The sequence below is a fragment of the Arvicanthis niloticus genome, unplaced genomic scaffold, assembly GCF_011762505.2.
Source record: "Arvicanthis niloticus isolate mArvNil1 unplaced genomic scaffold, mArvNil1.pat.X pat_scaffold_452_arrow_ctg1, whole genome shotgun sequence".
Lineage (NCBI taxonomy): Eukaryota > Metazoa > Chordata > Mammalia > Rodentia > Muridae > Arvicanthis > Arvicanthis niloticus.
The window spans coordinates 1-14,861 of NW_023046090.1; the positions used below are offsets into that span (position 1 = coordinate 1).

Here is a 14,861-nt window from a genome sequence, read left to right on the forward strand (position 1 = left end):
CGAGATTCTTGTTCCACCCCTTAAGATACAGATGAATGACCTTGGTTAATTTCTTTTATTATTATGACTTAACATTTTTTGTTGTTTTGTTATTTTTTATGTTTTTCGAGACACGGTTTTTTCTGTGTAGCCTTGGCTGTCCTGGAACTCCCTCAGTGGACCAGGCTGACTCTGAACTCAGGAGATCAGCCTTCAAGTACTGGGATTAAAAGCATGTGCCACCACACCAAGCTAAATTTTCCTGAGCTACATGTATGTTGTCTGGTGCCCACAGTCCAGAAGAGGGCATCAGAGCAGCTGGAAGAGGAGTTACAGATGGTTGTAAGTTGCCATGTGGATGCTGGAAATCAGATTACAGTTCTCTGGGAGAGCAGACAGTGCTCTTAAACAACTGAGCCATTTCTTCAGCCCACTGGCTAATTTAATAATCTATCCCCCTCCCCCTGCTCTAATAAAATAGGGATAAGAGGTTGGTAGATGTAGCTTAGTAGTAGAGAGCTTTCACCAGCATATTGAGGGTCCTAGTTTGGTCCTTACATATATCAGAGAAAGAATAGAAAAGAAACAAAAATCCAGGGATAAGACATAGTAGTTGGCAGTCTCAGTGAGTGTGGGTAGACTTCTTACCACTGCAAGTGTGAGCATTTGAATTTAGATCACCAGAACCCATGTAAAGTCAGGCACATATATCTCTCCCTGCAGTGATACACTGAGATGGGAGACAGAGACAATAGAATCCCTGGGAGCCTGAGGGACAACTAGCCAATCATACATAGCAGTGAATAAGGGACCCTGTTCAAACAAGATAGAAGGCAGGGACCAACAGCTGAGGTGGACTCTGACCTCTAATTGTATGTACCTAAACTTACATGCAGTACTAACATGCAGGATTCTAACAGAAGTCAAGCCTTTAATCTCAGAAGCAAATAGATCTTCTGAATTCCAGGCCAGAACTGAGATTAAAGGTATGTACTACTATGGTCAGCTTATAACTAACATTTCAATGTAAACATCTTCTTTGTTAGTAATTTTTAACTTGTGAGGGACAGGTTACTTTCACCTTCTTGTATGAGTCAAGGTCTCTTGGTTTGGTTGTATGCAGCATTTCTGAGACTAGCTGTTCTCTACTTAGTTCTGCCTTTGCCTTCCATCTTATAGTAGGAACCACCAGTGCATCCAGCTTTTTATGTGAGTTCTGGGACTGAACTCAGGTCTTCAGGCCTTGGGCAGGAGATATATAGCTCAGTAGTAGAGTGTTTGCCTAGTGTATGTGAGGGTTTGGGTTTTCGTTTCAGTACCACAGAAACAAAATGCAACAGAAACAAGGGATAAAACTCAATTTTTGAAGAATTGTTGTATTGATAGTGCCTTTATGTCAAGGCCCTTCAGGACCTCAGAAATGTTATTTCATGATTTAATGTTACTCATATGGAACATTTGGCATTTTAGGTAAGTAGATTCATGCATTACAGGATACTTAGCATTTGTTGAACCAGATTAGTGTTTGTATAAACTATCTCCATAGCCCAGGCTGACCTAGAATTTATTTACCCTGTAGCCTAAGATAACCTTGAACTTCTGATCTTCAGGTTTCTGCTTCCCAAGTGCTGTGATTCTGGGCCACCACTGTAGCAGTGAATTAGTTAAACCGTAGCTTTATGTTCCCAGAGGGTCCCACCCACCAGAACCTTCTGGATTCTCGAATGAAAGACACCCACACCCATACCACACGCCACTTAATTTTGATATGCCTTGATTAGCTCAATGGCTGAGCATTTCTAATTCCCCCACAGCCAGCATACATTTCCCTCCAGTATTCCTGGCTTAACACCTTCTAAACTGTATTTCATCTCGGCTATGGCTATCCTGTTGCTAATTCTCCTCCTCCCCAAACCCCCATCTCTTGCCTTTACAATCTAAAAGTCCTGTCCTGTCTCCCTGCCCAGGCAATTCTTTGAAGCCAGGTAGAGTCAGGGACCCTCAGGTATGGAAGCACAGCTTTTTGGGAGCTGAAGTAAGACAAAGCATTAGAACCAATTCTCAGCACACCACACTGTTTTTTTTGTTTGTTTGTTTTTGTTTTGTTGTTGTTGTTGTTGTTGTTGTTTTGTTTTAATAGCATTTTGTGTATCTAGGCAAGAACTCTTCCCAGCTGAGCTTGGTTTCATCACCATATTTCTAAACAGGAAATACTAGGTATGAAAAGCGTTGAAGTGAGTGAGACACAGGGAAGTCCTATGAAATAGGACTTTAAATATTGCTTGAAGAATTCCTAGTTCTTAAAAAAAGCAAAACAAAACAATATTAAAAATAAATGTAAAGAACTAGCAGGAAGCTAGAGAGAGGGCTCACTGATTTAGAGCACTTGTTGTTGCAGAGGACCTAGATTTGATTCACAACACCTATGTGGTGGCTTACAGCCATCTATGACTCTGATTCCAGGGGTTATGATTCTGTCTTCTGGCCAGGCCTGTACATGGTGCCCACATATACATGTAGACCAAGAATTCATAAACATAGATCTTTTAAGAAGATAACAGTATCAACTAGTGATAAGGGACCAGAGATATGACACTACAGTTAAGAACACTGGCTATTCTATCAAAAGACCCAGATTCAATTTCTGGCACCTATATGGTGGCTCGCAACCGTCTGTAATTTAAGTCTTAGGGAATTCAATGTCCTTTTCTGGCTTCCATGGACACTAGGCATGCATGTAGGCAAAACCCTAGTACACAAAATAAAAATTTTAATAAAATACTATTATAAAAGATGAATGGTCTCAACCTATCTTACTATTTTGTAGCAACTTTTTTTCTCTCTTCAAGACAGGATTTCTGTATGTAGCCCTGGATGTCCTGGAACTCACTCTGTAGACCTGGCTGGCCTCAAACTTGAGAGATCCCTCTTCTGTTGCCTCTCGAGTGCTGGGACTAAAAGGATGCAGCACTTCTCGGCTTGTACCCACCTTTCTTATTGTGATAATACAAGTTGTGTTATAGTTTGTTTTCTGTTGCTGTGACCAAAAGCCATGTGGAGGGGAAAGGGTTCATTTCGTTTCATCTACATGTTACATACATTCCATGGTTGAAGGAAGTCATAGCAGGTACTTGAGCAGGTAAGAAACGGATGTAGAAACTGTGGAGGAATGCTGGTTACTGGTTTGCTACCTTTTTCCCCCTTTTGTTTTGTTTGAGACAGATTTTTCTATGAGGCAATTTTCTATGTAGACCAGGCTAGCCTTGAACTCAGAGAACTCTACCTGCCCGGTGCCCCTGCCTCTGGGATGGTACTGTTCACAGTGGGTATGTAGACCAGGCTGGCCTTGAACTCAGAGAGCTCTGCCTGCCCAGTGCCCCTGCCTCTGGGATGGTACTGTTCACAGTGGGCAGAGTCCCTTCATATCAATTAGCAATCAAAAAATGTCCTGAAGATAGACATGCTCACAGGTCCAGGGCAGTCTGATAGAAGCTATTCTTCAATTGAAGGTCTCTCTTCCCTGTAACCAAAATAGCTATCTCAGGTCTGCTCCTTATCAGTTTGACAAGCAAGCATATAATTGTTACAACGTGACCTTTATTGTCCTCAAGATTCATGTTAACATCTCAGTATAAAGAACAGTCCAGCCAGGGGTGGTGGCGCACGCCTTTAATCCCAGCACTTGGGAGGCAGAGGCAGGTGGATTTCTGAGTTCGAGGCCAGCCTAGTCTACAGAGTGAGTTCCAGGACAGCCAGCACTACACAGAGAACCCTGTCTCGAAAAAACAAAACAACAACAAAAAAAAAAAACAAAAAACAAAAAACAAAAAAAGAGAACAGTTCAAGGCAGGTGATGTCAGCACAAGCCTTTAGTCCCAGCACCTGGGAAGCTGAGGCAGATGGATCTCTGAGTTCAGGGTCAGCCTTGTGTACAGAGTAAGTTCCAGGACAGCCAAGGCTATATAGAGAAACCCTGTCTAGAAAAAAACGAACAAACAAACAAACCGAGAGAAAGAAAGAAAGAAAGAAAGAAAGAAAGAAAGAAAGAAAGAAAGAAAGAAAGAAAACAAACCACATACACAGTCCAACTTTAAAAATCTTACATTCTTTGAAAATTAAAAATTTCAATACTTTGAAAGTTAAAGGTCTTTTTTTTTTATTGTATATGTATGAATATTTTCCTCGCATGTATGTCTGGGTCCTATATACATGTCTGGTGATGTGGTAAGCACACAGACTTTTAGATTCTGTGTTACTAGAATTACAGACAGTTGCAGGTGCAAGGAATTATACCTGGGTCCTCTGGAAGAGCAGCCAGTGCTCTTAACCACTGACTGACCCACCTTTCTAGCTTTGTTCATGTATCCTTAATACCCATTCCTGGCACAGTGGCATATACCTTTAATACCAGCACTCTGGAGGCAGATCTATAACTTTTAGGCCAGCCTGGTCTGTAGAGTGAGTTCCAGGACAACCTGAGCTGCATAGTAAGACTTTGTCTCAAAAAACAAAGATAAATAGACAGGCGGTGATGGCGCACACCTTTAGTCCCAGCACTTGGGAGGCAGAGGCAGGCAGATTTTTGAGTTCGAACCCAGCCTGGTCTACAGAGTGAGTTCCAGGACAGCCAGGGCTACACAGAGAAACCCTGTCTCAAAAACAAACAAACAAACAAAAAAAAAAAAAAAACCAAAGATAAATAAATAATAAGTCCAAGGTCTTATTTTTGGGCTTCTGTAAAATAAAAACCAGTTAAATATTTCTATTCCTCAAGAATACAATCAGTGCATAAGAACTGGCCCTACTTAATTAAGAAAAGCAAAATCCAGCTGTCTAGATCTAAGTCTGACATCTTGGACTTGCTCACCATGGGACTTGAACAGTCCTGCTTCTCTGGAGCTGCCAACAGCCACACACAATGCTTGTCTCCTAGGTTCAGGCTAGCTTTACTTCACACTTGCCATTGTCCTTGCATCTCCAGTGTTCTAGGGTTGCCACTGCAACTGAGGCTGCATTTTCATAGATGGCCTCTCTTTGTGATCTTTATCCCTGTCCCTTGGTACCAGACATCAAATGTTCTTCATGAGAGATCTGTCATGTCTTGAAAACCAGTACAGTGTGGGACACTTAAATATTACCAAGTTGTGCCAGCTTGATGTGCAGCCTTGGCCCCAATAGCTTGAACCATAGCTTCTGTGTGATGACCTGAGGAAATATTCCCCAGAAAACTGACTAGCAAAAGGTTCACTTCTACAGATTCTTAATCCAAAACGTCACACAAGCAATGCCAGTAAGTCTTGGTTTCCCTCTGAAACTCTTACAGGCCAGCACTGCTGGGCCATAAGACCCTAGCTAGATTTAATGTTAACAATTCTCCCTTAAGGTAACTGAAGATTATAAATGCTGTTTTTGTGGCTTACTGACTTATTTTTTGCTTTTGTGGTTCATTACAGGTTACAGGTGTGAAGCGCACAAACACACATGAAACCTGGTGCTCCCCTCTAACAGAGCTTTAGCTTTGCTTCTCAGTAGGGAAAGGGATGGATGGTAGTACAGTTGTTTCTTTGCAGGTACATTAGCTTTAATTCCACAAGATTGTTGTAGTTTTAATTTTCTAAAACCTGTGCTACAAAATTTGAAGATCAACTTTGAGAATATAAAAAACCTCAGACAGACATGATGGTTCATTCCTGTATTCTAGGTATTTGGAAGGCTGAGGCAAAAGAATTTCAGAGAGTTCAAGACCGGCCTGAGCTACATAGTAAGACTGTCTTTAAACTCAGAGAGAAGCTGAATATTGTGGCACGCACCGTCAGTCTCAGCCCTCCGAGGAGAGAATCTCTGTTAGAGGCTATTCTGATCTACCTAGCAAAGTTCCAGGCCAGCCACAGACCCTGGGTAAAAACAAAATAGAATAAAATAGAAGCCCACAGGAAAACTGGGAGTGTGTTTCAGTTGGTAGAGTGCTTGCATGGGATACACAGCACTGGCTTGGGGCTCCAGTGCTGCATAAAAGAAGCATGGTGGCACATACCTGTGATCCCAGTATTCAGGAGGAAGGGTGAGGAGCTCAAAGTTATTCTTGACTACATAGAGAGTTTGAGCCCAGCTTGTACTACATGAGACCAAAAAGTTACTTTCTCATCGTAGGGCTTTCTGTTTTGTGTTTTTGTTAAAGATTATTTTAGATTTCACATAAAACTTGGTGGTGACAGGAGATTAGGGTCTATCACATTTGAATTAATGCACTCCCAGCTTCTACTTACTAGAGTATATAAATATTCAAGACAATAGAAACTGGGAGGCATTATTGGGCATGATGGTGCACAACTTTAATCTCAGCATTTGGGAGGAAGAGGCAGGAGGATATCTGTGAGTTGTAGGAGGGCCCTACCTACTGTGCGCAGCACCACCCCTTAGGCTGGCGGGCCTGGGATATATAAGGAAGATGACAGCCATGCCTGCCTGGTAGTGCACACTTTCAATCTCAGCACTCCAGAGCCAAAGGCAGGCATATCTCTGGGAGTTCAAAGCCAGCCTGGTCTACGTAGTGAGTTCCAGGATATCTAGGACTGCATAAATACTATCTTAGAAACAGAAAAAGAAAGACTGGAGGTATGTGACTTACTAAGTTATCTATTCTTTTTGTATAGAATGTATTGTATATATAAAAATTATACTCTTCTGATAATTAAGCATTTAAATTTGGCCCTTTTTAATGGAGAAAAGCTGTGCTAGGGATTGAATCCATAGAGCCTTGCTTATGGCTGGACAAGTACTTTTACCACTGAGCTGTATCAGCTCTGGGTATCAGCTTCTAGACTGGGTTTGTTTTGTTGTTTTTAAAGCTTTAAATTTTTATTTATTTATTTATTTATTTATTTGGGCTTATTTTGTTTGTTTGGTTGTTTTTTTCAATGCAGGGTTTCTCTGTGTGGTCCTGGCTGCCCTGGAACTTCTGTAGACCAGGCTGGCCTTTGCCTTCTGAGTGCTGGGATTAAAGGTGGCTACCACCACCTGCTAATTTGTGTGTGTGTGTGTGTGTGTGTGTCTGTCTGTCTGTCTGTCTGTCTGTCTGTGTCTGTGGAGGTCACAAGGCATTAGATTCCCTGGAACTAGAGTTATAGATGTTCTGGTCCTCTGCAAGAGTAACAAGCACTCTTAACCATTGAGGCATCTCTCCAGCCCCCAAATTGGTAGTTTTAAATGGGTTTATTAAACTATAATTTATGTATCAAAGGAGTTACCTACTCCAAGCAGTGGTGGTACATGCCTTTAGTCCCAACACTGTCTTTTAATTCCAGCACTTGGGAAGCAGAGGCAGGCAGATATGTTGAGTTTGGGGCCAGCCTGGTCCATAGAGTAAGTTCCAAGACATCACTCATCCTAAAAAGAAAAAAAAAAAAGAAAAAAATTAACCCATTGAAATTATACAATTTGATGTTTGTTGTTTTGTTCTTTGAGACAAGGTTTTGTTTTGTTTTGTTTTTTGAGACAGAGCTTCTCATTATAGCTCTGGCTGTTCTGGAACCTATTGTGTAGGCCAGACTAGCTTTGAATTCAGAGATTGATGTGGTTTGTTACCATATGCCCATTACAGAACATTTCCTCAGTCTAATCTAAAATATATCTTCCAGGGTATGTCAAAGAAATGGAATTAGAAAGAAAACATATGTTTTCTTATAAACTCAGTATACTGTTTTTGAGATTTTTCTCAAGTTGTATTTTGTTTCTTTTTGTTGCTTACTATTCCATTTATACAGTTGCACCACATTTTTTATTCATCCATTCATCAGTTAATGAGCATTCGGGTTTGTTTTGGGGTTTTGGCTACTAAAATGTTGCTATAGGGTTATAGCTCAGAGGTGGAGCAGACAAAACCCCCTTGGTTTGGGGTTTGATCCCCAGTCCTGAAAAATAATACTGCTGCTATAATAATTCTTTGCATGACTTTGTGTGAACATAACTTTTTCCCACATCTCTTCAGTGAAAATTGAAGATCAAATTTGTTGGATTTCTTTTTCTCTTCGGAGCTCAAGATCAAACCTGTGGCATTCCATATGCTAGTGTATTACCATTGAACTATAACCTCAGCCTCTCGTTCAATCCCTGAGTACAGATTTCCTGTCCCTTCCCCACATGTCCTTTTTAAAACAAGCTTTAGCAATGACAACAGCTGAGGATGTAGTTTGCAAACACTTGGCAGTCTTAAGTTCTGCAGAGATGGAAAATGGGTAAAAATGCGGCATTATCCTTACCCTTCAGTCTTTTCTTTTTGTCTTTATTGTTACTGTCCAGGGAGCACAATACTTGGGAACCCGAGAAGAACTTGGATTGTCCTGAACTAATTTCTGAGTTTATGAAAAAGTATAAGAAGATGAAGGAGGGTGAAAACAACAAGCCCAGGGAGAAGTCAGAAGGAAACAAGAGGAAATCTAGTTTCTCCAACAGCGCTGATGATATTAAATCTAAAAAAAAGAGAGAGGTGAGCTTCCTGCTCCTGCCACTGTCCTCTTGCTACTGCTGTGCAAATGGGGGTTTAGTTATTTCTCTTCTAAGGATGGACCTTATGGTATATTGTTGAACAAAAGCTTGCAGGGAAGTGTGTTGATTAGCTACAGTGACCCCTTCTGGCTGAGTGAGAACTAGCGTAGTAATAATTGTATTTAAGTGTGAAAACTAATATGAAATTCAACCCATTCTGTCTCATCCGTGAATAGAAATGTGTATGAATGTGTGTCTTGTGTGTGGGTGCCCAAGGAGGCCAGAAGGTGTTGGATTCCCTGTAGGTAGTTGTGAGCTCCCTAAAGTGAGTGCTGGGAATCAAACTTAGGACCTCTAGAAGAACAGCAAGCTCTCTTAGCCACTGAGCCAAGAGGAAGATACTTCTGATTTTCTTCTTTTTAAAGAAAGAAAAGTTGCTAAGGAGTTGGCACAGGAGTAAAGGTGCTTGTTGCCAAGCCTGAAAACCTGAGTTTAAATCCTACCCCTCATATTATAGGATAAAACTGACTCCTTAAGTTGACCTTTGACCCTGAATGTACCTGCTCACCTGAATACACTAATAATAATAACTAACATTTAAAAAAAAAACTTTAAATGTATACTGCTTCACTATGTTGTCTTTTGTTCCAATAACTTTTTTAATCTTATATATTATTTTTATGTGATATGTGTATAGTTTACATACTTGTTAGTATGTATATACACATGAGTGCTAGTGCATGTACACATATGTACACATTTATATGTATGTGAAGACCAGAGATCAAAGTCGGATGTCTTTCTTTTTGTTCTTTCTTTCTTTCTTTCTTTTTCTTCTTTCTTTCTTTCTTTCTTTCTTTGTTGTTGTTTTTGTTTCTGTTGTTGATATTTGAGACAGTGTTCCATGTGTCTTAAACTTCTTGTGCTCCTACCTCAACCTCCCAAGTACTGAGACAGTAGGCCTGTGGTATTGTTTTATGCTGTGCTAGGGATTGAACTCAGGACTTGCTGCATATTAAACGAGAACTCTGCCAACCAAAATGAGGAGCCCAGCCCCTCTCTTGTTTAGAGGCAAAGCTCATGCTTATAAGTTGTCTGACCCTAAACTCACAATGTATTTCTGGCTTGCCTGGAGCTTCCACTTCTGCCTTGGGCTCCTGATTGGTGGGATTTTAGGCATATGCCTAAATAGCACATCATTCCTGGCTATTTTCACTAATTTTTATTTTAACTATATACTCTAAAGAAGAAAATAATTTTCATCTTCTTTCATGTGTTTATTGTTTAGTTTGGAAACTAATTATGAAGTTTAGTTTGACTCAGTTGCTTTTATATGATTTTTAGATTGAAGGTAGTAACATAAACACCATATTGCCCCCCTTTTTTCTTTTGCATGTTTGCTGTGTGCATATGTCACACAAACACTCTACCTCTCCAGCTTTCCCACTTTCCATTTACTTCAGGGTTATGAAACCTATGTACTTAAAATTTAATAAAATATAAGTGTAAGTCCATATAGCATCCCTGAACTAATTCCCTATTTATGTTATACTTAGATGCCCATTTTTCTATACTGATACTCCCAACTGTGACTACACCTCAGAACCAACCATAAGGTCTTTAAAAAATAAAAACTCTAGTACCCAGATGAACCTTACATCACTTATGAGAGTTTTTGTGGGTAAACTGAGGCATTGGGATTTTATTTTATTATATATATATATATTTTTTTTTTTTTTTTTTTTTTTTTTGGTTTTTTTTTTTTTTGGTTTTTTGAGACAGGGTTTCTCTGTGTAGCTCTGGCTGTCCTGGAACTCACTCTGTAGACCAGGCTGGCCTCAAACTCAGAAATCCACCTGCCTCTGCCTCCCAGGCGCCAGGATTAAAGGTGTGTGCCACCACCGCCCGGGCGCATTGGGATTTTATAAAGGTTGTATGTCATTCTTGGACTCTATGGAGGCTGCTCCTGACTTCTTTCTCTTGTTAATTTTATTTTTACAACTTGTTTGTTTGTTTGTTTGTTTAAAAGACAAGGTCTCTTTGTGTAGTCATGGCTGTCCTGGAGCTTGCTATATAGACCTGGCTGATCTCTAATTGACAGAGATCTTCTTGTATTTGCCTTCTGAGCACTGGGATTAAAGGCAAAGGCCAGCATGTGCTGTAACCTATGCCATGTTTTGATTATGATAAACTGTATTGATAAGGAATTTAAGGAAGGAACACTTTTCATTTTCTGAGGACTTTTTTGTTTGTTTGTTTGGGGGTTTGTTTGTTTGTTTGAGATAGGGTCTCAAACAATGCATGAGCCTTGGCTGGCCTAAAACTAACTATGTAGACCATGGTGGTCTCAAATTCTGTCTCTGCCTCCTAATCTCCCTTCACCCTTTTTAAATTTTATTTATATATTTAATATATTTTATTATTTTGCATGTGTATGAGCATGCATGCAACTGTACATGTGTGGAGGATAGAGAACAACTTGCAAAAATCAGTTGCCTTTTTCCACCAGGTTGGAACTTTAGGCTTGGTGGTAGTCACCTTTTGTTTTGTTTTTGTTAACCTTTTGTATTTTGGCTTTTGTCATTTGGTTTATTTCTAGTTAAAGTAGCAGATAACACAACCAAAGACTTTTAAAGATTTATTTATTTATTTATTTATTTCATATGAGTACATTGTAGCTGTCTTCAGACACACCAGAAGAGGTCATGGGATTTCATTATAGATAGTTGTGAGGCACCAAGTGGTTGCTGGGAATTGAACTCAGGGCCTCTAGAAGAGCAGTCAGTGCTCTTAACTACTGAGCTATCTCTCCAGCCCCACAACCAAAGACTTTTAACTATGTATTTGTAAGAGATAGTAAACATTTCTTCAACTTAGGGTCTTTGTTCTTTAAAGGCAGTAATCTGGCTTTGAGTCCCTGCCACTTCAGAGGGCTTCTTGTCTAGGTTCTGGAGCTGCTGACCTTGAAAACAACCTCCAGACATCCTTACATCATAATGTTTGTCTGGGGCCCTTGATAGCATTTTCAGCAATACCAGCAGCTGTCAGGTAGACAGCTGGCATGATAGTAGTAGTTGTGTGTTTTCAAAGTATGGGGAGATTGCCTTCTTTTTAGACCACTGCAGAAGAAATTTCTTAGTCGGTTTTATGCCTGATTTAAGATTACTGCCTGTGATGATCTTAGTGTTTTTCCTTGCCTCGGCTCCTTTCAGCAGCTTGAACATTCTTTTTCCATTTCCCTCCCTATGTAGCAGACTGTTTCCAGCTGCCAGAGATGATGTATGACTTAGTCCCTGTGCCAGCATTCCAGCTGTGAGCAGCTGTGTTTGCATCTGGGAACCAATTTCCCTTAATGTCCCAAAGAGGTTGTGTCTTAAAGAGCCAGTGTCTTCCCATTGACCCATGGCTAGGATTTCCTTCCTGTTGTGGGTTCTAGTATCTTTGGGGACCACCAGGAACATGCAGATTTTTGTGTATCTATTTCAAAATAATGTGTTTGTTTTGTGTTTGCTCCTTGTTTTGGGGGGGGGGGGGGCCCCCCGGTCAGGGAATATGTGGGAATTGATATTCTCCATACACCATGTGAGTCCCAGGGATCAAACTCAGGTTGTTGAGCTTGTCTACAAGCCCTTTTGCCCACTGAGCCATCTCACTGGCCTTCTTTTGTATCTCAAAGGCAAATGTGGTTCATATGGTAAATCGTAAGTTTTCTTTGTGTTGCTATGAATGAGTGTTATCTCTTGTAAATTTTAGGAAATTTATGATGTGTATAAATTAGACTTTTGTTCTGACCACTGCCCTTACACCTGGATCAGCCAGAAACCACATCCCAACACTCTTTTCACGAGTTACCAGTTCAGTTGTTCAGTCTCAGACCAGTCCCAATTAATGTTAATATCGTGTCTGAGCAGACCAGAGAGGCTCCTCTCTCAAGTTATATGCAAATTAGTGTTTGTGATCTTTGAAATTTGCCCTTTTTAGAATATTGGTCTTGCATTCTTCTTACCTCTGTTTTACAATATAGATGACTGAAATATTAAAACTGTTGGTCACTATTAAGATAAATTAAAAGTCTAAAAGGATATGGTTGAGAAAGCATATCTGAAGTTCAGAGAGTGAAAATGAGCCTGTTTGGTGTCTGAGAAGCAACAGTAAAGGGTCTGCTTGCAGTGCTGAAGAGATTGAGTGGGTTACAGGGGTGGAGTGCCCAGGTGATCCTCCTGAGACTCACAGGATGCTAAAGACTTGTGGAGGTCCCTCCTTAATCATTTAAGGAGTACCAGGAAAGATGACTACATCTTACTGCAGAAATATCTCTTAAAATTGCTGTTCCTGATTGGCCTAGTTTGGTATTATATTTCTTGAGTTATAAGGATTTTTCTGAACTAATACAAATGATACCAGGTGATATTAACAAAGGCTGTGATTTGTTGTTCTGAAAAACAGGGTTTTTGTTTTGTTTTGTTTTGTTTTTTATTTCTACAAACTCTAATCTCTCCTGTTCTATTTATAGCAAAGCAATGATATTGCTCGGGGCTTTGAGAGAGGATTGGAACCAGAAAAGATCATTGGGGCAACAGATTCCTGTGGCGACTTAATGTTCTTAATGAAATGGTGAGACGAATTGTGCTTCACTTTACAGTTGTGTTTTTGCTACGAAGAGTGTAAAATTGAGAATTCCTAAATTTCTTAACCAACTCCAGTGTCAGTATTAAGTGGGAATTAATGGTTCAGAATGAAGTTGTGACATTCTCAAGCTTTGGTATTATTGTGTTATAGTAACCATATTTGGGTAAAAAAAAAAATTGGGGTAAAAAGAATGTATTACTACTACCTAAATATCTGTTTGTATAGAACTGAATCATTTGGTATAAGATCATGAGCCTATGACTATGGGGTAAGAGCTAAGTGAAGCTTCTTACATCACTGAGGGTCAGGGTCACCAAATGATGTGTAAAAGAGAAATTAATTTCAACAAAAGGCATCAAACTTAATGCTAAATAAAGCACAAATTACTTTATCAGAGGTAGTGACTTATAGAAGAAGTGGAATACTTCCCCATCCTTCCACCCTCCTTTCCTGACATGATCTCATGTAGCTCAAGCTGTCCTTAAACTCAATATGTAGTCCAGGATATTGAGCTCATTCACCTGTCCTTATCTCCCTAGGGCTGGAGTTACAGAGTTAAAGGCATGTACTCACCATACCTGGCTGGTTTTCTTCCTCTCCCCTATTTCCTTCCCTTTTAAGATTTATTTCTTATTTCATTTTATTCTACGTGTATGTGTTATGTGTGTGTGTGTGTGTATACACACACACACACACACCATGTCTGTGTAGTGCAGAGGCATTGGATCCCCTGGAACTGACATTACAGGCAGTTGTTCGGCACTGTATAGGTGCTGGGAACTGAGTCTGGGTCCTCTGCAAGAACAGCCATCTATCTCTTTGGCTCTTTTATGTTAAAGATCAAATACAGAGGCTTCCCCACTGAAGTATATCTCTAGCCCTATAAAGACACTTTTTACTTTGAGATCAAACCAGCTAACCTCAGATAGTGGTACTGTCAGACTGTCCCCGTCTCATGTCTCCTTCTAAGTTTTATACTCTTTCTTTCCAGGAAAGACACAGATGAAGCTGATCTGGTTCTTGCAAAAGAAGCTAATGTGAAATGTCCACAAATTGTGATAGCATTTTATGAAGAGAGACTGACGTGGCATGCATATCCAGAGGATGCGGAAAACAAAGAAAAAGAAAGCGCAAAGAGCTAAAGGAGGAGCAGTCCCTGTCATTTCTCTTTGTATATAACACCTTCATCTTCCTGCCTCTTCTCTTCTCCCAGCCCCTTTCAATTCTAAACACATCCATAAAGATAATGTGCTTATCACTGTGCTCCACGGGAGAGACGTTGGTGTTGGTTCTCTTGTAATATAATTGATGATCTGATTCCTGAGTGTAGCTCTGTGAAAGTCAGGCATTACATCATTTACATGCTGTGTGGTTCCCATAGTGGTCCCTTTCACCCTGATCTTTTCCTTCTGTTCCCCTGTAACTTTTTAATCACCTTAGAGTCATGATCTTTGGGGTTGGTTGGTTTGGAGGGATTTTATTATAATGACGATGACTTCAGTTTCTTGATTATTATTAGAATATATTGATGACCAGCTGGACTTGTTTTTTGACATAGAAAGGATGTTGTCCATCTTTTAGAATGCTAATAGCAGCAGCCTACCTGTTGTGTTTTTTCCAATCTCATTTAGCTCTGCCAGGAGAATACAGGGTCCCTGGTGTGGTCTTCTGGGCCACTCCTTCCTGACTATCCTCACCTACACTCCCATAACAACCCAGTTCTCTTGAGGGCTTGAAACTTTATATTTAAACCTATCAAGGCACTCTGT

At 40.2% G+C, this 14,861-nt stretch overlaps 1 protein-coding gene across 4 annotated transcripts; it reads left to right on the forward strand.

Annotated features, from left to right (window-relative positions):
- The first annotated feature begins 147 nt into the window (after positions 1-147).
- Positions 148-14,627, forward strand: LOC117702100 (chromobox protein homolog 5-like). 4 transcript variants are annotated; one of them, XR_013070309.1, is made up of 5 exons: positions 148-321; positions 889-965; positions 8,278-8,464; positions 12,977-13,077; positions 14,084-14,627. XR_013070309.1 is itself a non-coding variant. In XM_076928184.1 (4 exons), the coding sequence occupies exons 1-4, from the start codon at positions 251-253 to the stop codon at positions 14,232-14,234; spliced, it is 510 nt and encodes a 169-aa protein (XP_076784299.1). In that variant the 5' UTR covers positions 148-250; the 3' UTR covers positions 14,235-14,627. The 4 variants fall into 4 exon arrangements, 2 of the variants coding, with proteins under 2 accessions (XP_076784299.1, XP_076562486.1); XR_013070310.1 differs by lacking the exons at positions 148-321; positions 889-965 and adding exons at positions 5,535-5,549; positions 5,681-5,877; XM_076928184.1 differs by lacking the exon at positions 889-965.
- The last annotated feature ends 234 nt before the right edge of the window (positions 14,628-14,861 follow it).